The following is a 23868-nucleotide window of genomic DNA, read 5'->3' as shown; positions in this document are numbered from 1 at the left end:
ATAACTATCCACCTTCCCCAAAGAATATTTCTTAGACACAGAGTCAAAGCCAGCTTCATCACAACTATGCTAGATTACATTGGTAGACTGAAAAAAGCGAGGGCATCTTATCCAAGTACACTGTCCTTGGTCTGAAATTGGATAAAAATTTTGAGTTACACATTGAGGCAGTTTGAATTCTGAAATACTCCAAAATCCGAACTTGTCCACACGAATCGCTGAGATAGTGACATCGTTTCTTTCTGATGGTCCAGTGTAGTTAAACTTTGTTTAATATGAAAAATTATTCTCAATATTGTATAAAACTACCTTCAGGCGATGAGAGTATGGTGTCTAGAAAAATAAATGAATTTTATATTTAGACTTGGGTTCCATCTCCGTTCTACTTCATGATCTAGGCAACAACTTCCTGTATTCAACCCAGGTTGAAACTGGCCTTGTATATATTTGCAGTGTTTTTACCCTTGTTCATAATGCATTCAGCATTGCATTCATCCTGCTTTTAAGTGGTTTTATCAGTTTATGAATCTGCTGTGCACTTCACTGCTAAGTAAATTGGGTATTTGGACGGGGGTTTTTTTTTCGTGTCAGAAACTGCAAGTCGCCCTCCAAGGTCATTTACCCGGCCCTCGCTCAGGGTCAACCTAAGTCTGAAATGACTTGAAAGCACACGACAACAACAACAACAACAACAATCCTATTGTCTATCTCATCAGCCAAAAGCAGGTCCACATTTCCCATTGAAATACTAATACGTTTATATTTGTTTAAAATCTTCTTCATTTTAATTATTTTATTATTTTAAAGTGGGGGTTTTTTGCACTACAAATAAGATATGTGCAGTGTGCATAGGAATTCATTCATTTTTTTCCTAATTATAATCTGGCCCTTTTTCCTGAATGGAATTTCTTGGTCAAATACCTTAATAAGGCAGGGCTTCCAGCCATAGGACCCCTATGAGCTTTTTGGCACATTTGGTCTAGCATGGTAGACCTGACCAGTAACACTGTTACCATCAGCAAAACCTCTTGTCTCATAGGACACACACACAACTACCACCAAAACGTATTGTAAAAATTGTTGAATTTCTTGCATACTAAACACAAAAGAACAAGGGACTGTGACCTGGCCCTCTGTTTCAAAGGTTTGAGGACCCCTGCTTTAAGATATGTAGAGTTTCCTCCTCTTGCTGTGTGTTATAATTGCCAGTATTATAATCATCGTGGTTTCTTTCCCGTACCTTGTAATGATGTTGGTCAGCTGGATGCCCAAATGAGTTGTGAGTGGAAAGAGAGCCCTATCCCTAATGGGATGGCTCTCAAAGAGGCACTGTGCACATGGTAGAATAGATAGGATCCATGTTAGCAGTTATAACATTAAAGCAAATGCCTGCAACCATGAGATAATAAGCCTGTGCCCTGCAATAATTTAAAGTAGTACAAATTGAGAAAGCAGAAGAATGTGTTTAGAAAAATGGCCAATTTCACTATTAACGTTCTTTGCCTTGCCATGTTTTCTTGAGGTGTCGAGGAGTGAATATGTTAGGAGAGAAGAAAAATACTACATCCTTTATTTACACTACCTGACCAAATACTAATTTTAATTAACTAAGCAATGAAATCTTCTGGGACAGACACATATTTTACATTTATTCAACTAGTCATTAACTATCTTGCATTATTCAATTAATTAAGCAGATGTAGTGTGGAGAAAAATAAAGAAATTAAGGCAGTTGGACTGCAAAGCTTTGTAAACTTACTTGGGAGTACATTCATCTGAAATCAGTTAGACTTACTTCTAGGTAGGTAAGAACAAAGAGTCGGTGTGGTGTGGTGGTTTGAGTGTTCAACTATGCCTCTGGAGATCAGGGTTTGAATCCCAACTTGGCCATGAAAACTACCGTGAGAGTCATACACTGTCAGGCAGGAAAACCTTGTCATAAGTTGGCATTAGTAGAAATGACTTGAAGCCATACAATAGCAAAAAGAGAAGCACATGGTTGCACTGTTAGGTATGGGATCTTGACTTCCACTAGTGAAAACCATTGGCACTCTAATGCCAGCAACGTACTGGATTTAGGTCAGTGTTGTACACCAGAAATTCAGAAGGTGTGATGGACATTTTCCTCCCCTTTCTTCTCCATTGTACCATTGAAATTCAGTAGCAAGTTGCTCCAATGACTGTTGGTGGCAAAGTGTAAAACAAAATTAGAGAACTTGGCAAAAACTAACAAAATAAATTTCAACAAGGACAAATGTAAGATACTACACTTAGGCAGAAAAAATGAAATGTGGGTGATGCCTGGCTTGACAACAGTCCATGTGAGAAAGATCTTGGAGTCTCCATGGACAACAAGTTGAACATAAGCCAACCATGTGATGCAGCAGCTTAAAAAGCCAATGAGATTTTGGACTGCATCCAAAGAAGTATAGCGCCTAGATAGAGGGAATTCATGGTGCCTCTCTAGTCTGCTTTGGTTAGATCTCACCTGAAATACTGTGTCCAATTCTGGGCACCACAGTTCAAAAGAGATATTGACAAACTGGAAGGTGTCCAGAGAAGGGCAACTAAAATGATCAAGGGTCTGGAGTACAAGCCCTAAGAGGAGCAACTTAAAGAGCTGGGTATGTTTAGCCTGCAGAAAAGAACATTGAGAGGAGACACGATAGCCATGTATAAATATGTGAAAGAGTGTCATAAGGAAGAGGGGGCAAACTTGTTTCTGTTGTCCTTGAAAGTAGGTCTTGGAGCAATGGGTTCAAATTACAGCTAAAGAGATCCCACCTGAACATTAGGAAGAAGTTCCTGACTGTAAGAGCTGTTCAGCAGTGGAATTCTCCACCTCCTAGTGTGATGGAAGCTCCTTCTATGGAGGCTTCTAAATAAAGGCTGAATGGCCATCTGCCAAGAGTACTTTGATTGTGCTTTTCCTGCATTGCAGGAGGTTGGACTAGATGGTCTCTATGGTTCTATGATAAAACTATTATTACCTTTCTGTTTTAATGATGTTTTGTGATTTGCATTGTGGGGTATGTGACGTGTGGCTTGTGGTCCAGGGATTGCTCATCTCTGTTGTAAACGCTTATATCTTCTGCTGTTGGAAAGAACTTGTCTGTGCATAGAACCAAGTAGTTCGCTAGCCCAATTTCCAAGATTAGATGATGAGATTCTTCATTTCATTAGCAAGCCTAATTTTTTGCAGTTCCTATATATAGTCTGAAATAATTTTGTCAGCAAAAAAAAAAAGGGCATAGTATTGCGTGATAATTTGTGAAGCTTCTGACAATAGGATTAGAAAAAAAAACTAGGACCATTTAAGATAAATGTTAGCACCAAAGCAATTATGTAAACACTGCCTGAATTTACCAAACTCCAAATATATATTTTTAAAATCAGGATGTACTTGCTTCAAGGTGATGTTTGGACTTGGCAATTCAGATCTCTGCAACACATGCTGAGAGAATTAGATTTTGGAAGCACATAAACATCAGTATGTACAAATAAGAAATTATTAAGGCAATATGAAAAAATGTCCAATTAGGTCTTTAAAAAAAAGAAAATACACAAAATATTCAGGGGATTATTCCCTCAGTTTTGCATTACTAGCTAAAATGTATTCATTTCTAACCTTGATGTTTCCACAAGAGAGAGAAAAGCTACAGGGAGATGAAATAAGATATTTATTTTAAATTTTTCCTACAGGATAATTTAATGCAAGTGATTTGTGTGGCATTGCAATTGTCAAGTGTTTCCTTCTCGGAAGAAAAATTCAGAAATCTGTGAAATCTGATTTCTGAAAGATGAAATCAACAGACATAAATGTGTTGTGTATACCAGGATGTATATTATGCATGATAACTGAATGCTGTGTAATGCATTGGATCTTCTTGTGTGGTTTATGAGCATAATAGGGAAAAAGGCAATTAAAATAAATGGTTTATCATGAGATGCTGGTTTTGGCCACATGACCTGCATGTCTTTTACTGAAGATGATGTGGCTTTATCAACAGTGTTGCCTGGATTCATGATGAGGCCAAGTGTTCGATGGAATTACGTTAGGTGTGTGTTTGCTCAAAGGTTGTGAAAATGGCTGCAAGCAAAGCTGCGACTGTTTTCCTTCATCTTGTTTCCAAAACAAAACACACAGCAGTGTTGCATACCGATTTGGAATATGGGCACAGGTGAGCAGCTGCAAAGAGGCAAACACATCATTGGATCATTACCGCCCATTGAAGTCATGATGTGCTTCCACCTGTCTGCAGCATGTGACCGGCTAGCATGAATCACAGCTCCATATCAAGGAGGCAGTGTTGAGCTGTTTCAGCCAGATGCTTGCCTTTGAGAGGAAAATGGGAGAGAGGGAGGCGGAAGGAAGGAAGAATTAACCATGTAGCGGCAGGTTTCCAATGAGCTTGATTTTGCAAATGCTGCTTTTTCTGAAAACACTGAATTTGTGAAAGAGCTCACTTCCATGAAGACATTTCTTATGATAAGATGTATCTGTTGTGTATTTAAATTCCTTTCCCCTTTCTCCTAAACATCACTGGCGGGGTTTCAGCGAAGGATGCAGCAATGCTGTCCTCTCATCTCAGTGAACAATAATATCACACCAGAGGCCTTCATTGTCAATTAATGCCCCTTGAATTCCTAGTTAAAGGCTGTTTCAGATCTGAAGATTTGTGACACAGCATAGTTACCCTGGAAATGGACATTCATGATTCATTTCGCTATGTGCGGGAGGCAAAACTGCCCGATCCGCCCCCTATCAATCGCCAGTGGCAGGATTCCCCTCCAAGGAGCACAGGGTGACTCAGCTTCCTTTCCCGGAGAAGCTGTGGTGGGCCTCCTGAAGGGTTTAATGGAGGGGAAAATTAACATCTGTGTTGCAGCTGATCGAGGGAAATGCACCTGCCCCTCTGCGGATTAGATTTGTGCAGCTATTTGTGCAGCGTGGGCTACTGTCAAGTGTCATGTGTCGGCCAGCCTCTGAAAGCTAGTAGTACATTTTGCATTTAAAAAAATTAAAACAAAACAATATCTGATAACACGAAGCACCATACATGTTGAACATCCCTTATCCAAAATGTTTGGGACAAGAAGTGTTCCATATTTCAATATTTCCATATTTTGGAAAACTTGCCTATCCATAATAAGTTATCTTGGAGAGGGACCCAACTTTAATCACAAAATTCATTGTATTTGATATACATCTTATACCCGTAGTTAATTTTACCCAAAATAATTTTGTGCATGAAGTGAAGTTTGTATACAGGCAGTCCCCAAGACAATGATGCTGGGGGAAATGGAAGGAAAAAGGAAGATGGGCCGACCAAGGGCAAGATGGATGGATGGCATTCTTGAAGTGACTGGCTTGACTCTGAAGGAGCTGGAGATGGTGACAGCCGACTGGGAGCTCTGGCGTGGGCTGGTCCACGAAGTCACAAAGAGTCAGAAGTGACTGAACGAATAAACAACAAGTCCCCAAGTTACAAACAAGATAGGTTCTGTAGGTTTGTTCTTAAGTTGAATTTGTTTGTAAGTCTAAACAGGTACATTTTAAGTATAACTCCAGTCATACACACACACACACACGCACGCACACATTTTGGATAGTATAGGAAAGGTTGAAGCCCCCTGTGGTGTTTGTTTTGTTCTCTGTGCCCTTCTTCAGAAGATTTCACCTCACTTTCTGTCCCTGTGATAATTGGATTTTGGAAAATTTGGCTTGTTGTGGAAACAAGGATGGATGAGAAAGCCTCAGTGGAGACCTCTTTCCTCCATGATAACTCTTTCAGGAGTGAATTTCCCTTCCTGGGGGTAGATTCCTCTCACTTTGTGTTATCTCATTCCGTTCTTAACTCTGAGTTGTTTATCAGTTGGATGTTTGTAACTCAGGGACTGCCTATACATTGAAAGCAAATGTACAAAAACACTGCCACCCATGTGGACAATTTTGGCAGATTTCAAATTTCAGAATTCCAGAATTTAAAGTGGTCAATGCTGAAACCCTGTTTATTGTGCAAGATTTTCCTGAATTTATTGCTTCATTTCCCATGTGCATGATGTCAGTTTTTAATGTTAAAATTTTGCTGTTCTTATTGCTGTGTAGGAACCTTCTTCCCTTATTCTTCCTATGTTATTTCTGTCTCAAATACCAAAATTTCTGCTAAAGAATTAAGATCTAGAAACTCATTTACTTTGTTAATTGACATTTACAAGGTGTAGGATTTATGTGGCCCTCCAGATATTTTTGGATTTCAAACTTTTCTCATTGTTGTCTATGCTAGGAAGGGTTTCAGCATTGTTTCAGAGTCCACACAATTCCCAGCCCAACAACCAATCACATACATCATTAATGCAGGTCATATTTGGCCCTTGGTCCTTCCATATGATAATATACCTAGATAAATAAATTGGAAGCGTATTCAGGATCCTCAGCAGCTGCTCCAACATGAGAAGCATTCCCAGAAGGTAGAAAGTCTGAAAACTACTAGTGGGCTTAATGGGTTAGGTTTTTTCAACCTTTTCTCTAGTTGAAGACATAAAATACAAACCATGGGCATATCAGTCCTGGCCACCATAATGTTTTCTTTAGCAGCAGCAGTCTGTTTCTGGCAAGATATGCCACCACCTCTGCTGCAGTTGTAAAACCTATTTCCACCCATTTATTCATTTGTAAATATTTGTTTACATCAGGATGTTTGATTAATGCCTTCCCTTTTCAGCCCTCTGCTTGCCAGTTGACAGTTGACATTGTCAGGGCCGAGCTGTCTGCACAATGTTATCGTCGTGGTGCAAGCGGCCTGTGGATTTTCAGGAACAGCCTGTGAATTAGGCCGGCATGCTCCTTGTTCTGGCCTAATCAGTTCTTTGTCTTTGCCTGTAATTGTGGCAGACTGAAATTGGAATTTAAGAACCTGGATGTTAGACTTGGATAGCCTAACAAATGGCTGCGACCCATGTTATATCAGTAATGCTAATGAATATTAAGGCTTATTTTTCAGCCAAACGTGTTGGGCATTAAAATTAGTAGATTGTTTGATTTTTAAAAATCAATGACAGCACATCTTGCTCTTTGTTACCGTTGCAAATTTCTGTCTTATTTTGCTCTATATATGAAGATATAACATCAGGCTCAAATGATAGCATGGTGTTAGTCACGAGGCACATCCACATTGACCACTTAGGGTGGTTCCAGACAGGAGTTTAACCCGGGAACAATCGTGTTTTTAAAATGCAAATGTTCCTGGGTTCTAGACCATACATGTTCCAGAAAGCGCGTGCTTTCCAGGTTGGGTGTCCAGGTGCCCTTCTGGAACCTTCCAGGAGGACAGGGAGACAGCCCCCACTTCCTCCCCAAAACAATGCGCAACTTGGAAGTCCCTGAACAGACTCAGAAGCAGAGTGGGCAGATCAAAAGACAACCTGGCAAAATGATACTATCTAAAAGAATCCTCCACCTTGTGTGACTGTGGAACAGAACAGACAACTCCGCATCTGTATGCTTGTCCACAGTGTCTGCCTCATGAACAGAGGAAGAATTATTGGAGGCTACAGACATTGTGGTTGCTGTTGCCTGTTCTTGGCCAAAAGATATTTAGCTGCTTGTGCCCCTTCTATTTTTATCAGTTTTATGCTAATTTATGCAATGCTTTTGATACAAAATATATAAAAATAAACAGAAATAATATGTTGTGGAATACACTACATATAAAAATAACACTGTTGAGCAACTTGGGATGTACTGAAGAACTAAAGGTTTCCAAGAAAAGGAAACTTTCCTCTTCAGCAAATTACCTTTACTTCAGCACTGCGAACAGTATTTAATAGGCATGGTTAGGTTCAGTTGGAATCTTTGTAATTCGAAATAAATTCAGAAAGAGGTCCTTTTTGAAGTGATTTTGAAGTTTTTAAGGAAACCAGAAGTCCCTTTGCCCTTCTGAAGCTTTTTCCGCCATTTCTCTTACGAATCAGTAAGTGAGTCGGAAATTATTCAGCTTTTCAAACCAGTGTGGATGGATTCCCTTCGGGTGCCTTTCCCTCCCGGTTAGCCTTGGGCGAGAGATGCAGTTCAACGCAGTTTGCATGGATTTCCTTTGGTTGCCTTTCTCTCCTGGTCAGCCTTGGGCAAGATATGCAGTTTAACACAGTTTACATGGATCCCCTTCAGTTGCCTTTTCCTCACGGTCAGCCTTGGGTGAGAGATGCAGTTTAACGCAGTTTGCATGGATTCCCTTCAGTTGCCTTTCCCTCCCAGTCAGCCTTGGGTCAGAAATGCAGTGGCTTTAAAATCCTTGCATTTATACACACTTAAGAAATGGGCTCAAATGTGCAATCCACCTATATAAACACTTGGGGACACACTATGGGATGAAGTCCTCAGTACTAGTACATTCTTTAAGAAATCTACTGAGAGAAGCCATCCAGTTACTGATGAACAAATAATGCCACCACAGAATTGTGATGGATTTTATGAATCTCATGTTTTGAACAAAAAAGAAAAGAAAACGCTGTTTCCAGGATCCCATATCTTTTTTTGTGCAAAAATTAGTGGTTTTTGTTCAAAATACAATTTTTCACACAAACACATATACTATTTCCTGAAATTGGTTTATTGTGTGAAAAATACCTGGGATTTTTAAAAAAAAATTTGCAGAAAAGCTAACAATTTTATGCCTGTAAGTATTCAGAAACAGTGGGTTTGAATAAAAATCCTCACGATCTCTGCCCAAACTATCCCATGTGTATTTCAATTCTCAAAACACTTCAGGATGTGCAAATACCTCATTAGAACCACACTGACAGGCAGTGTAAAATACAGAAGTATCCCTACAAGTGAGGAGAAAGCAATCAAACATCTACATTGGTTTAAAATTAACAATTTTTATTATGGCATACGTTTTTATGCAATGCCTTTGGGTTCCTTATGGCCTACCAGTTCCTCTCTCATGTGTAGATGGTTGCTGTTTTGGCTACATAAGGGGCAGCATACTCCTTTGAACAGTGGAAGTGGAGTTAATAATAGATTCCTCTTCAACTAATTTATCCAATCCTTTAAAAAAGCTACTGATTCCCACAACACCCAATACCAAATAATTCAAATCTCTCCCTTTGTCCTTTTACCCACTGTCAGTCAATTTCACTGTCTGACTCATACAGTTATTTTTATACCAGCCTTCAGTCAAATACTCAGCGGTGATGTCTATTCAGAGTGTGAAAGCAAGAGCATATATTTCCTCCCAACATTCATAATTAGTAAACTCTTGTTCTGTCCCATAGGGCAGTGTAATCCTAATTCAGAAATGGGCATCCTGTAGGGGAAAAGGATTAGACACTAGTATCTCTAAAAGTAAGAACTGCCTTCTTTTGAAAAACTACTCTTCTGTCTGCAGATCCCATTCTGCCAGCTGCTCAGAGATCTGCTGCCGGAGCAGAACTGCTCTGTTGGCTAAGAGTTGGTAGCAGAACAGCCAACACAAAATTGCGGCGGTTTGAGGCTAATCCTAAAATAAATCTAATGACCCTAAGGTGAAGGGTTAGAGGATCAGGCCAGGACTCAGCACAGATACCATTAATCCTTGGCCATCTTTGGGCTTATTCACACTGGGCAGCTTAGCCCAGTGTAAATGTTCTCTGGCACAGCCTTGGATCCAACATGTTCATGCCCAATCCAGGGCTGTTGTTTAGATGGCCTGTGAGCACATCTGCTCCATTGAGGCAGCCTGCATTTCTTCTCCTCTGTGTTGCTTCTGCTCTTCACCAACCATGGAGCTCTGTTCAAGTTCCTGACCTTTGCAGATGCCTCTGCTTACATCAGAACAGGTTAGCAAGAAGGAGTAGGGTGATCTCCCCCTGTTCTTCCTGGTTGCACAGGTACCTTTACCAGTGTCAGATTGCTTCTTTCCTTCTTGCTGGTTGAGCGGCACCCTGTTCTGCAGGCAAGGAGACCAGATGACACCCTGTTCTGCCAGCCAGGAGTACCAGCAGTGAAGACATAGACAAAATCTATTCCCTTTCCTTGGGCTGATGGTACCACTGTCCAGTCTGGATAGAGGATCAGGCCAAATCAGACCCAGTCTCCCTATCCAGTTTGCCTTGAAGCCATGGCATATTCTGGAGTTTCCAGCAAACTCTGAAGTAGTCCCTAACTTGACCAAAGTGGGCCAAGGTCAATTTTAATCACAAAACAAAACAAAACAAAACAAAAACAAAACACCCAACCTCCCTCCAACACTCCCCCCCAAACCCCTAGGATACATCCCAGAAGTCACTATATGTCTGGGGGCAGCCAGCTTTCCATTCAGGGTGAAATTGGATATATATATTTTTTGCAAGTGTAGACAAGCCTCAAATCAGCTAAAATTTGATTATTATGTTGGCACTTGTTTTATTGAGGCATTGAATGTTTGCCTTTTGTATCTTGGAATTCACCCTGAGTCCCCCTGGAGAGACAGAGTGGAATATATAAAAAAGATGATGATGATGATTATTATTATTACTACTGGACTCTCAATTCTCCTTTATTTTTCTTCTAAATAGGCATATAATGTCCTGACCTTTTCTTTTCTGATAGGGGCAGCTGGCTTCTGTATATGTCTGGCTATCTTGGACATGTAAAATGTGCATAAAAAGATCCCATGTGGGTTGGTCCAATAGTTACAGTTTTAGGACTTACTTACCTCCATCACACATTTTTTCCTTCTCTCATTTCTACAGAAATCATCCATTTGCTTTGCTATCACATGGGAGAATGCAAGCTCCTCCCAGTTTCTCTCCCTTCACTTTTTAAGAAGAGAATTTCTCAATTCCTATAACAACAAAGTGGCATTGCAAATGCTCGTTAAAGAAAAAAAACATATTAATATAATTATTTACCACTCCTGTCTGCTATCCTTAGAGTAATGGTGATAACTGTATCTCTTGGTCACATTTAAACACCACCCATAGGAAAATGTCACAAAAGAGAAAGAATACGGGGACGGATGGATGGGATTATTCTCATCACACCTAAATTTTGCCATTTTGACCCACCTCTATGCACAAGGAACCATCAGGAGTGGATTCCTAAGTGTCTAAAATCCTTACAAACTTAAGAAAATAGCTCAAACGTGGAACCCATGGAATGATCTTGTGTTGTCTGATGGCCTCCGTAGGATGAAGTCCTTAAGACAGGATCTAAGTCAATCATGCACTGTGTGCAAATAGGGACAGATTCCCCCCTTTTTTTCCCAAATTTCAGATGTGAATTGGGGCCACAAAGCTGCATGTATCCATCAGATGCTGCTTACTTCCTCTGTGTGATCATGGGATTGTTTCATGAGGATTTCAGCACATATGAAGTGTTAGCTGATACAGATGGCTATGCATAAGATTAGTGGGGCTTTTGCTCCTTTTCCCCCAAACTCAATGAACTTTTGTATCCCAAGTTTGCACGGGTGAACGATGGTTATAACAGATTCACTTTTGACACAGAACTTTAATTTTAGACCTTTGCTGTACATGACTGGTAAACTGCCATTAAAAATCAACTATTCTAAAACAGTTTGCAGTTTTCTTTTACCGTAATGATGACTGTTTTCTGATTATAGCAGCTTTTCTACAGGAGAGGATGTAAACTTGTAGAGATTGACAAGTATAATATTTTATATCACAACACACTGAGTTGTTTTTTTTTTTAAAAAAAATGACGGGCAACAAAACAAAAGAAACCAGAACCTATAAAAGCCTAATGATGGATTTCTTCTCTTGGGAGGGCGGGAGTGGTATTTATAATCTCTGCAGCAACAGGATAGATATAAGGTAGTTTTTTTGTGGCTTTAGTTTTTGTATCAGGAGGCTCCAGTTGAAACAGGTACTAAAAGTCTCTGAATCAGTTACACAGAATATTTCCTGAGCTGCCTATTTTTGGAATATTCAGAAGATCTCTGGGTAAACAAGGATGTGAAAGTTTTTCTGGCAGTCTGATGTTATTGGTGGATTACTTTAGAAAACATGTGTTTATGTCCTTTAGAAATAATAAAGGTTGATCTTTGTGAGGTGAGTTGATTTTTGCCCTTTTGTTGTTCATGAAATGTGTGATATAGGTGATACATAAAAATGTAAATACATGAGATAGCCAATGATTAACATAAATGACAATGTACTCTGAGTTTTTGAAAATGTTGTTGTTTGATTGTGTAGAATGGCTCCTGTCATTTGCCTTGAAGCACTTGAAATGTGTTTGAGGAATAACAATCACTGCACCTTGGTAAATCTGAAATGCAGAATTAAACATGCAGCTCTGAAAATGTGCATTGAATGAATGCAGTTTTAACTAGGACTAGTATAAACCTCTAGAACCTATAGGGCATGATGGAGAATAACGATCATACTCCATTATCGCTTCAATTTCCTGATTCTCAAATGGTTCTTGAACAATATGCTGAATGTTTAATAAACTAATTCAAACAGAAATAATTGGATATGCATTTTAAAATCATTTGTCTGGCATTTTAATACATTTCTGTATATGGACCACATTTTTGTATCATTTCGCCCATCTTAAATCTTTCTATTTTTTGTTATTACCATTTCTTCGTAATATATATTATAGTATATACAAACAGATGCTCTCGGTCCTTCTTTGCCATTTTCACCTATACTTGTTTACATCCTCCTTTCCTTTCACGTGCATGATGTGTGTGTGGCAATGACTGACAGGGAGCTCTGGCGTGGGCTGTTTCATGAGGTCACGAAGAGTCAGACGCAACTGAACATATATATATATACACACACATACACACATAACAAAGATGAAGAAAAAAGGATTTATCTCAGAAATTATATCTTATAACATAATTTTTGTATCATGACTAAACATTCAATATTTCAAGTAATCTGTCCTCTACTAATTTCAAGCAAAGTCTCTCCTCCCTTAAAAATACAGTATTTTCTTAGTGATTTTCATTTATTTTTTTATCATTTTTTAATATTAGCTAAGAATCCTCTACTCTGAGTCCCTTTGGAGTTAACTGATAATTCCTATTAAAAGTACTACTCAATAGTTAGTTGCAATTTATTGGTTAGGTCACAACCACCTTGGGGCCCTGTCTTTATTACAGCCAAACACCCCAATATGAGTGTTTCCTTTCAATATAATTAAATAATAATAATTCTGGTAAGTTTGGGCTGGTTTGGGTTGATTTTATTCCGCAATAATTATTATTTAATTAGCTCAGGTTCAATTACACGTGTTAAAAAACTTGAGATTTTCTGCAAAACATCAGAACAAGAGAAAGAAGAAATGATTTTATCTTGTACTTTTAGCCAGTGGTTCTCAAACTTAAGTTCTCAAGACTATCACCTGTTTGAAAATTCCTCCCATATGGTCAATGGCCAGGATTATGAGAGGTATAATCCAATATTTGGGAACCATTGGAATAAATACCTATTTTGTAGTTTAGGTTTTTTAATATAATGATGTCAACCCATGCATAGGTAACCGGACTGCTCTATATTCTTTTTTTAGGTGTCTAATTAAGGACTTTGAAAAACGTCCATCAGTCACTCACCTTTTAGAACATCCCTTCATAAGACAAGCCCATGGTAAAGACATGGCCCTCCAGAAACAGCTGGCTGATCTCATTCAAACTCAACAACAGTTAGGCTCCATAGCCAAGACAAGGTATTGTAACGTTTCCTTGTTGCCTACTTTATGTTACTGAAAATCAAGTGAAAAATGAAGGAAAACATGTTTGCCTCACAGTTTTGCTTTTGAGCTCCTAGTGGCACAATGGGTTAAACCCTTGAGCTGGCAGGACTGAAGACCGACAGGTCGAAGGTTCGAATCCAAGGAGAGTGTGGATGAGCTCCCTCTGTCAGCTCCAGCTCCCCATGCGGGGACTTGAGAGAAGCCCCCCACAAGGAGGGTAAAATATCAAAACATCCAGGTGTCCCCTGGGCAACGTCCTTGCAGACTGCCAATTCTCTCACAGCAGAAGTGATTTGCACTTTCTCAAGTCACTCCTCACACACACACACATACAAGTTTTGCCTTCCACTGTGAGATTTCCTTAGAGATCATTCTTCAGCAATTGGACCTACAAAGTCAAATTCAGCTTACCTTCCAACATCTCATTGCAAAACAAAACATACCAAATACAAAGTATATGGATGAGAAAATTCAACAGCATCTGGCAGAGTGCACATTTCAGCTCCTGGGCTGAAAATATCATGATGGACACAGCGTGTTTCTTCCCATTTGGAGTCATCTGTTTTTATGCATGCCTAGCTGCCCATAACTATACCTGAGTGTTATTACAGCTCCTTATTCACAATCATTACTACATCCCATATAATCGGAGAGCTTCAAGAGAGGGAGGAAGAACATTCTCACTTGTGCCTTTTAGATGCATCCAGCTATAACAAGCTTTACATGTTGGCACTTTCCTGGATCTATTGCTAATAGCCGCAATTACACACACTTGTTAATTAATCGGTAGGTGAACTTTTAAAGAGAAAATATCTGCTTGTCTTGTGAATTTTTTGCAGGAAAAAGCCTCAAATGTTGGTGACAATTTGATAAGGGAGCATATTAAGGGGGCCAAACTGTAAGAGTGTTGCACTTTGGAAAGCCAATCACTGACTTTGATTGCTTTGTCTATGGCTTAATGTTATTAACTGATCTTTGTATAAAGGTTGGTTTGCAAATATTTGACAGGAAAGCCTCCTTTGTGGGATACAGCCTCAAGGCCAGCCACAATACATCTCTTGGTTTCATGGTTGTCCAGAGGGTGGCAGAATTTCACTGTTTTCAAAGTGAATTGAAATGCAAATGAACACAGACTTCTACTCAACAGTCATTCTGCAATATGAAATTTGTCTGGTACCAGATAAGCTGTGAACCATTATTGTAAATAAATACTTGCTAATGTTGATGAAGAAAATTAAATTGCCATGATTCAAAAGTCATGAAAATGCATGTGCTCAACCAGACACAGTTAATGGCTCTTTGAAAACCAAAAGCCACAAAGGAAAACTTTAAAAAACAACATAATAAATGCATTTTCAAGGTGAAGTTGGCTCTCTTCATGTCACTGCAAGGAGAATTGCTTTGCACACCTTACTAAAGTACCTTACATAGTCATGCATAAGTCTAGAAATCTTAATGAAAAAAATTGAACCGAAAAAAACCCCCGAAGTCGACTTATCCATCATGAGTTGGTGTGTGTATATAAAGTCAAGGTTAAGGTTTCTCATTGATATTAAGTCTAGTCAAATCTGTCTCTGCGGGGTGGTGCTCATCTCCATTTCTAAGCTGAAGAGCCGGTATTGTCCATAGACATCTCCAAGGTATGTTGCACAACTCAATCTCTCAATAATAATAATAATAATAATAATAATAATAATAATAATGAGGAGGAGGAGGAGGAGGATTGAAGAGAAACAACTGGAAAAGCTGACACGATATAAGGATTTAAAGATCGAACTGCAAAGACTGCAAAGGTGGTCCCAGTGGTGATCGGCATGCTGGGTGCTGTGCCTAAAGACCTTGGCCTGCACTTAAACACAATCGGCGCTGACAAAATTACCATCTGCCAGCTGCAGAAGGCCATCTTACTGGGATCCGCACGCATTATTCGCGGATATATCACACAGTCTTAGACACTTGGGAAGTGTCCGATGTGTGATCCAAAACAACAGCCAGCAGAGTGTTCTTGTCTGCTGTGGACTCATCTTGTTGTGTTTCGAATAATAATAATAATAATAATAATAATAATAATAATAATAATAATTTGTTTGTATTCTGTCCTATCTCCCTGAGGGCTCTCAGGGCAGATTCCAGTATACACAGACACAAAGGCAAACATTCAATGCCTTGAATCAGTGTCACACAGAAACACAGATAAAGGTAAAGGCTTCCCCTTCCGGCTCTGCGGGGTGGTGCTCACCTCTGGCTCAGGGGGATGGTGCTCATCTCCATTTCTAAGCTGAAGAGCCGGCATTGTCCGTAGATGCCTCCAAAGTCAAGTGGCTGGCATGACTGCATGGAGCGTGGTACCTTCCCGCAGAAGCAATACGCATTGTTCTACTCACATTTGTCTCTTGTCAGATTGCTAGGTTGGCAGAAGCTGGGGCTAAAAGCGAGAGCTCACCCGGCTCCCTGGGTTTGAACCAGCGACCTTTTGGTCAGCAAGTTCTGCAGCTTATGGTTTAAACTTCTGCACCATCATGGCACAGTACATATAGTGTATGTACTGTACCTTAACTCTACTGCAAAGAAACCATCCCCTTCTCTGTGTACAGTGGCAAATGACAAGAGCTTAGTGCATTTCAGGAAAACCTTAAAAAGCACCAATCCCTTTCCCTCGTTCCAATGTGGTACCACTTATGGCCTTTTTTGAATGCATGGGCACGCAAATGATAGTGGCAGCCAGGAGTAGCTGGCTCCAAATGCAACATTGATACTTTTCCCTCTCGGCAGAATAACCACTGACTTATCCATATGCCATATCAAAATCCATACTTTTGGTTCCAAAACCTGCCCTTGTCTTATACATGAGGTAGATTTATACATGACTAAATATGAATTTCAGTGGTTAAACATGCTTCATAACCATCTTTTCGTTCAACAGGCCATATACTGTATATGTTTTTTTTTAAATTTTTGACTGTGGCTTCTTGAGAATAGGTCATGAAAGAATGAAATTCGGAGAAACATTACTCCAGTCATTTGTTTGAACTCACTCTCAGACCCCATAATGTCCTCTGAATACATTAACAACACTTATTTTTTAATGAACGTTTTTCTCATTTTGAGTACATGGGTCGTAGAAGCCCTTTGCCCATTGTAAGAAAAACCCTATAAACCTTATAAGAGAGCCATTTCACAGTCTGCCGTTAGGGAACTATTGCACACAATAGTTTATTATTCACCACTTAAAGTTTAAATAGGAAAGATGTTCTTCCATAGCAACATCCTATAGACTCCTGAAATTCAAGGAAGAACATTTAAAATCCTCAACCAGAGAGATACTCTGTTGCATCTGACCAGAATGTGGCCATGGCAGCTAAAAGGGAATCATTGCACTATAAGTGTATAGGGTGGATGAGCCCCTGTTCTATGTGTACAACCAAATTAGGGTTAAGCCTAACACTGTATATACAGAATGTCAAACTCAGGAGGCTTTTGCTCTCAAAGTCCTTTTGGTATTGAAGAAAAAAAGTCATTGCAAAGTTCACGATCTTCCAGTGTCATTTATGGATAAGACTGAGAAACTGTGACACGCAGTGCAGTGGAGCAAAGTGAAGTACAAGGACTTTTTGGTTAGAGGCAAATATGATATTGTTCACCTTGGGCTTCCATATTTGACTTTACCCAAAATCCCAAGAACAGTTGGAGAGAAAATAAATTCCCAACAGCAATAAACTGTGAGTTATCTTTGGAATCGATGGGAGGAAATAGGATAAGATGGTTCCATGTGTTGTCGAACACTTTCATGGCCGGAATCACTGGGTTGCTATGGGTTTTCTGGGCTGTCTGGCCATGTTCTAGAAGCATTTTCTCCTGATGTTTCACCCACATCTATGGCAGGCATCCTCAGAGGTTGTGAGGTCTGTAGGCAAGTAGGTTTTATATATCTGTGGAATGTCTAGGGTGGGGGAAAAACGTTTGTCTGCTGGAGGTAAGTGTGAATGTTGCAATTGGTCACCTTGACTAGCATGTAATGGTCTTGCTGCTTCAAAGCCTGGCTGATTGCTGCCTGGGATAATCTTTTGTTTGGAGGTGGCCCTGATTGATTCATGTCTGGAATTCCCATGCTTTTTGAGTGTTGGTCTTTGTTTACTATCCTGATTTTAGAGTTTTTTTTAAAAAAACTAGTAGCCAGATTTTGTTCATTTCCATGATTTCTCCCTTCCTGTTGAAATTGTCCACATGTTTGTGGATTTCAATGGCTTCTCTCTATAGTCTGACATGGTAGTTAAAGTGGTCCAGCATTTCTGTGTTCTCAAATAATATGCTGTGTCCACGTTCATTCATCGGGTGCTCTGCTATGGCTGACTTCTCAGGTTGAATTAGTCTGCAGTGCCTTTCATGTTCCTTGATTCGTGTTTGGGCAAATGCTCCAAGCATTTGGTGATCCCTATGTAGACTTGGTCACAGCTACATGGTATATGGTAGACTCCAGCAGGGGTGAGAGGATCCCTCTTGTCCCCTCTTTTTTTCCCCACTTTCCCCTTTTACTGTGTGATGAATTATATTATCATGATAGAACTAGAATCCCAGACTCTAAAACCATTGACCACACCAGCACCCAGTCCATGAGGCTCCCTGCGCTGCGTCTCATTAGACAGCCTTTTTGGAACGGCAGTCTATCACTCGCAGGGAGGTCTTACAACTATAGCCAGTTATTCTGCCAGTTCCAATTCCAGCTTGAAAGCAATTAGTTTCGAGAAGCTAGGTTGTGTCCAGCTTGTAATTTCCTCCTTATACTCTGCTAGCACTTGCAGATAACACAACGAAAAGCCCAGAATAGCTCTTGGATCATAACACTATGCCGTACAGAATTAAATGTGTGTTTTTTTAAATAAGGCTCTTTTCTTCCAGACATTGTCTGGATGAATACCAGGGGAAAAGATTGCAAACCCGCAAACCTACTGTGGACAAGAACACTCCCATTTTGCATTGTGATTACATTGTAAATGCTAATGATTGCACGGATTCTTATTACAGCCAAAGCACGTGTGAGGTTGTAATTAAGCTTGTGTCAGTGTTGTCACTGTGATGTCTGAGCAGAACTCTATGATATGATTATCATTCGAACTGGACATTTAGCATCTGAAATGTACCACACTCATGTAATTGAGATCACCAGGACTGGTTTGGGCTGTTTCCACTTTCTTGGTGTTTTTCCTTACTAAATATGACACTTTGGCTTCTTCACTCTTTTCTTCCCCAGTGGCAATGAAATACAGACTGGAGATCAGATTATTTCTATGCCTCTTTGAAATCAAAAGTATTTCTTCTTCTTCTTTTTTTTTAAAAAAATCTTCCTGAGGAACAAGAGATGTGGAATATGGGATGGAAAATATTTGTGTCATAAATAGCTTTAAGGCAAATAATTAGGTGCTCTGATAAATGGGGATGAGGGAGTTTGGAGAAGGGCCATAGTAATTTTCTCGTTGTCATAAAAAATGGATAACGCTGGTCTCGTTCTTTTTATCCCAGCAAGCTTGCTGTTTGGTTTTCTTGATCAGCATGATTTTAGCTTTGGGGCATATATGCTGGTAACAGTCTTATAAGTTAATGTTTCTCAATATTAGTTTCCCTGAAGAAGGTACCTTAAGTTATATATCTTAGCTAACACAATTTTTAAAGCACTGGGTGGCCATGAGTTTTCTGGGCTGTATGGCCATGTTCCAGAAGCATTCTCTTCTGACATTACACCCACATCTATGGCATGCATCCTCAGAGGTTGTGAGGTTTCTCACAGATTCTAAGGATGCCTGCCATAGATGTGGATGAAACGTCAGGAGAGAATGCTTCTGGAACATGTTCATACAGCTGGAAAACTCACAGCAACACAGTGATTTCAGCCATGAAGGCCTTCGAGAACACTACAACGCACAATCACCACCACCCTTTCATTTTTACCATAGGCACTACTCACACTACGGAGTTATAGCACTATTATTCCACTGCCTTGCGCCTGTCCTATGGAAACCTGTGATTTGTCATTTAGAGAGAGTTATCTGGAAGCCTCAGTCAAAGAGTTCCTCTAGGGCCCCATCAAATCCCAGAATTACATAAGATGTAGTTACTGCAGTCAAGGTAGAACTAGTTCATGTAAATTGTATGGATATTCTACCACTTATGTGTTGCTGGATGATCTTTGGACATTTTTGCACCTACATTCAAATACAGGTGAGGGAAACTTCTATCCCTGCTCCACAACCCTGTATTCTGGAGTGAAGTAGAGGGAGCTATCGCACAAGGCAGGCAAATCGGCATTGCAGCTGCCATTGTACCTCTATTGCACAATACTGTATGCATCCTGTTGCCAGTCTGCTTCATCCCCCCATGGCTCCTCCATCCCTAGTTATTAATAGGTAAAGCCCATCAATAGCTCCCAATCCTGCAATGTTCCCATTACCTACCTTGGCATGATGGATCCCTTCCACTTCTTTGCCAGCTGGCTGGCAGTAACAGGATGTTAGGGGGCAAAAATCTTCTCCTTCCCCTCTCTCCCAAACTGGCAGTTTTCCTTTTATTTTATATTTATATTTGTCTTTTCTGTTTTGAAATGCTGGAATTGTTCAATTGTGCTAATAATAATAATAATAATAATAATAATAATAATAATAATAATAAATAATAATAATAATAGGAATAGCAGTAGTGTGAAAAGTGAGGTTATGGTAATGTATGGAAATATGATTGCAGGAGTCCTCCCCACCCCCCGGTGGCACAGTGGGTTAAACCACTGAACTGCTGACTGAAAGGTCAGCAGTTCGAATTCAGGGAGCACGGGGGAGATCCCGCTGTTAGCTCCAGCTTCTGCCAACCTAGCAGTTTGAAAACATGCAGTTGTGAGTAGATCAATAGGTACTGCTCTGGCAGGAAGGTAATGCTGCTCCATGCAGTCATACCGGCCACATGACTTGGAGGCATCCACAGACAATGCTAGCTCTCTGGCTTAGAAATGAAGCTGAGCACCACTTCCTAGAGTCGGACACAATTAGACTTCATGTCAAGGGGAAATCTTTACCTTTATGATTGCAGGATCACAAATTGGTACTATCGTACAAATAAAGGGGTGCAATATTGAGGGTGATCATCGCAGTATGTATTTGCTGTGAACGATAGTGTGACTGGATTGGAATAGTGGGTTCCTGTGATAAAATCCAGACACAGACAGGGGATGTAACTGAAGGCATGAAATAATTTCCCATCTGGAAAATTAGCCCAAGACATTTTGCTGCTTAAGGCAAGGGACAGAATGGCTTCACTCCATGCCACAATCAGACTGAATTTGCAGTTCCATTTTTCTTCAATCTGCCACTGAACTTGTGGGTAGCTGACTATTCCTGGCATGGACAGAAAGAGTATTGGGTATGCAGCCAGTGAATAACAAAATGAGCACAATTCAGGAGTTGATCCTGGATAACCATGCTGACCTGGTCTTTATTTGCCCTGATTTGAGGACTCTCTCTGTGTGTATAATTTCTCTTAGCTTTGTCCACTATGTTACTCTAGAAGGGCATCTACACTATAGAATAAATGCAGTTTGACACCACTTTAACAGCCATGGCTAAATGCGATGGAATCCTAGGAGTTATAGTAGAAACGTTTCCTATATTATCGAAGGCTTTCATGGCTGGAATCACTGGGTTGTTGTGGTCATACAGCCTGGAAAACTCACAACAACCCAAAAATGTTTTCACTTGGGACCTCTTTTAGCCCTAGAAAATTTTATGTGGCCACTGGTATATAAAATAGGTATAGAAACAAACATTTACTGATAACTAGCCAGCATTTTCCAAGCTTGCTAAACAGGCTGGTTTTCCTTTTTATGAAGTACAGCTGAAGCATCTTCTGCAGAGTCCACTGCACAACAGATTTTTTTTGGTAAATGTATAAAAACAGTGACTAGGTGATGTTCAGAGAAATTTTTCATGACCCAGCACTGAGCTTAGAGGACCCTTTTTCAGGATAGGTACCCCCAGTGCTTTAGATGCAAAGGTGCCACCTTCTCCACCTATGGAGGGGGAGGGTGCCCCGCAGAGAGGACTTGATATAGACCTCTTTATTCATTGCCAACCCCAGCCTGTGTGTGCATTGGTGCTTGCCATTTGTCCCAAGAGCCAGCATGGTATAGTGGTTTAAAAACTGGATTTTGGAGAGCAGGGTCTGAATATCTTCAGTTGTTGGAACCCACTGGATGACCCTGGGCAAGCTGCACTCTCTCAACTTCAAGAGGGAAGCAAAAAATAAAGCCCTTCTTGACAAATCTTGTCACTGTGTAAGGTTCACCTCAGGGTCACAATAAATCCTAAATAACTTGAAGGTACATGACAACAGCCATTTGTCCTACTTCAAATGTTTAATTTTCAGGTTGTTACAGTAATCTACAGCATGAAAACACGCTGGAAAACTGAATTGTGTGATGTTGCTCTGCATGTGACTGTGTTTTATTCAGTGATAAAGGTTTGCTGGTTTCAATAAGGTTGAAACCATTAAGGGCTAGCAAGTGACTTGATATTGAAGTGATGTTCTGCTCCCTCTCAACTTTGCCCTTCTGTGAAATGGAATATAAAATGCAGAGTGATAACTACTTTTTAGTGATATTTGACTAACAAGTTCCCTTAGCAGCATGTGCTTTTTAGGGTTGCTATGCCAAAGCCTCCATTTTAACAACATATATACAACCCTGTTGATTTTCATTGCCTAAGGGAAAAATCACAGTGGGAGTTTTATATTTATTCAGAAAAGTAGTTCATTTGCAAACCGTCAGCAATTAGAAATGGCTTAGTATAAAAAGGCTGCGAATATAAGGTGCCCCCAATTCCAAATAAGAAGGTGATGTAACCATCCATGCACCAAAATAGGATTACAACAGCATTTGGAGAAGCGCTCTTAAAGGGCACCCTTCCACTGCAGAATTGTTTTCTTCTGCAGATTTCACCAATGCTTGAAAATTGTGTATAAAATACAAGGTCTTTTATTTTAAGTGGCTGAGGAGACATTGAAGAAAGCAGAGATTCAAATTTTGGGAGAGCTCCCCCCCCCCCCCAAACGCACCCCAACCGGTCCACTTTTTCCTGCCCATCTTTTTCCTGTGAGAAAAGATTAGGGTTAGAATATTTGAGACTGTTTTTCAGCCCAGCCCTGGCTGCTGTGACTGTTGCTGAGCTACAACACTGAGATTTAGGGATCCAGATCTCCTTTGTCTTGCATAGGGAAACTTAATTGGCTATGACTTCAGTCGTTAATATATCTGTATAACATTTATAAACATAGTAGATCCAAAAGAAGGATTTTGCCTGGAAAGCTTCAGCAGTTTTTCTGCTAGGTGACAGCGGACGCTGCCGGTAGCCCAGCCTTCACATTGGTGTGAACTGCAGCAGGGAGTTCCGCAGTTCCTGGGCCGAACTTTGAGGCCAGCAGATGGAATGTGCCTCAGCCGCCAGCTCTAAGACCAGGAATGCCTGCAAACCTCAGCTAACTTTCCCCCTCCCTTACTTTGTATCATTCCCTAATAAAACACTTGAAACTTGAAACTTTTTGTCTTTCCGCATGCTACTTTTGTATCCCTTCCTGGCTCAACACTCCATGGACGCTTCCATAAACTCCTTTCTGGGCTCCGGAGGGCCGTGAGCCCGCGGGGGGCGCCTCCAGGTGGCCCCCGGACCCCGAATCTGCGTTCGACCAAAACGCGGATAAGGAAACCGCCATTACGGACCCCGCTATCCACTAAACCATTTAACATGGCGGATCGCCGCCGTTCCAATTTTGGCTTGTTCTATGATTAATTCTAAGTCTATCTGCCATCTCAGTTTCTCTGTTTTGGGCTGCTCCTCCCGGGAAAAAATTAGTTTTGTTTTTAGAACTTCTGTTTTGCAGAGAAACAGCTGATTGTCAAACTGGGACTCCCCGCTTCTCCGCGGCAGCCCTCGCTCCACGTGGATCCAAGCCGCCTGGGACCTGCAGCAGCCGACCGTGGCGGCCCCGGGGAGGGGGCCAGATGGGCCCCAGGTCTTGACTGGGAGCTGCGGTTCACTGAAGGACATTGCTCCACCTTCCACTACTTGCAGATTCTTTGCGGACCTTTCTGCCTTCTCTGATTGACTTGGTGCCCTAGCATCACGGACTTCCTCCATGAACTCCAA

At 40.5% G+C, this 23868-nt stretch overlaps 1 protein-coding gene across 5 annotated transcripts in view; it reads left to right on the top strand.

Moving 5' to 3' along the window:
• MYO3B (myosin IIIB) overlaps positions 1-23868 on the top strand; it is a 310362-nt gene that overhangs the window by 113541 nt on the left and 172953 nt on the right. For 4 of the 5 annotated variants that reach the window (XM_060778850.2, XM_067471630.1, XM_067471632.1 and 1 more), the window contains one exon: positions 13508-13663. The exons of the other annotated variant lie outside the window; for it this stretch is intronic. In XM_060778850.2, coding sequence (XP_060634833.2) covers positions 13508-13663 — 156 coding nt within the window. The remainder of the gene's footprint in view (positions 1-13507; positions 13664-23868) is intronic. 5 annotated transcript variants of the gene reach the window in all.

Source organism: Anolis sagrei, chromosome 1, assembly GCF_037176765.1.
Source record: "Anolis sagrei isolate rAnoSag1 chromosome 1, rAnoSag1.mat, whole genome shotgun sequence".
NCBI classification, from domain to species: domain Eukaryota; kingdom Metazoa; phylum Chordata; class Lepidosauria; order Squamata; family Dactyloidae; genus Anolis; species Anolis sagrei.
The sequence above is the reverse complement of the archived record's forward strand: the minus strand, read 5'-3'. Positions and strand labels throughout refer to the sequence as shown.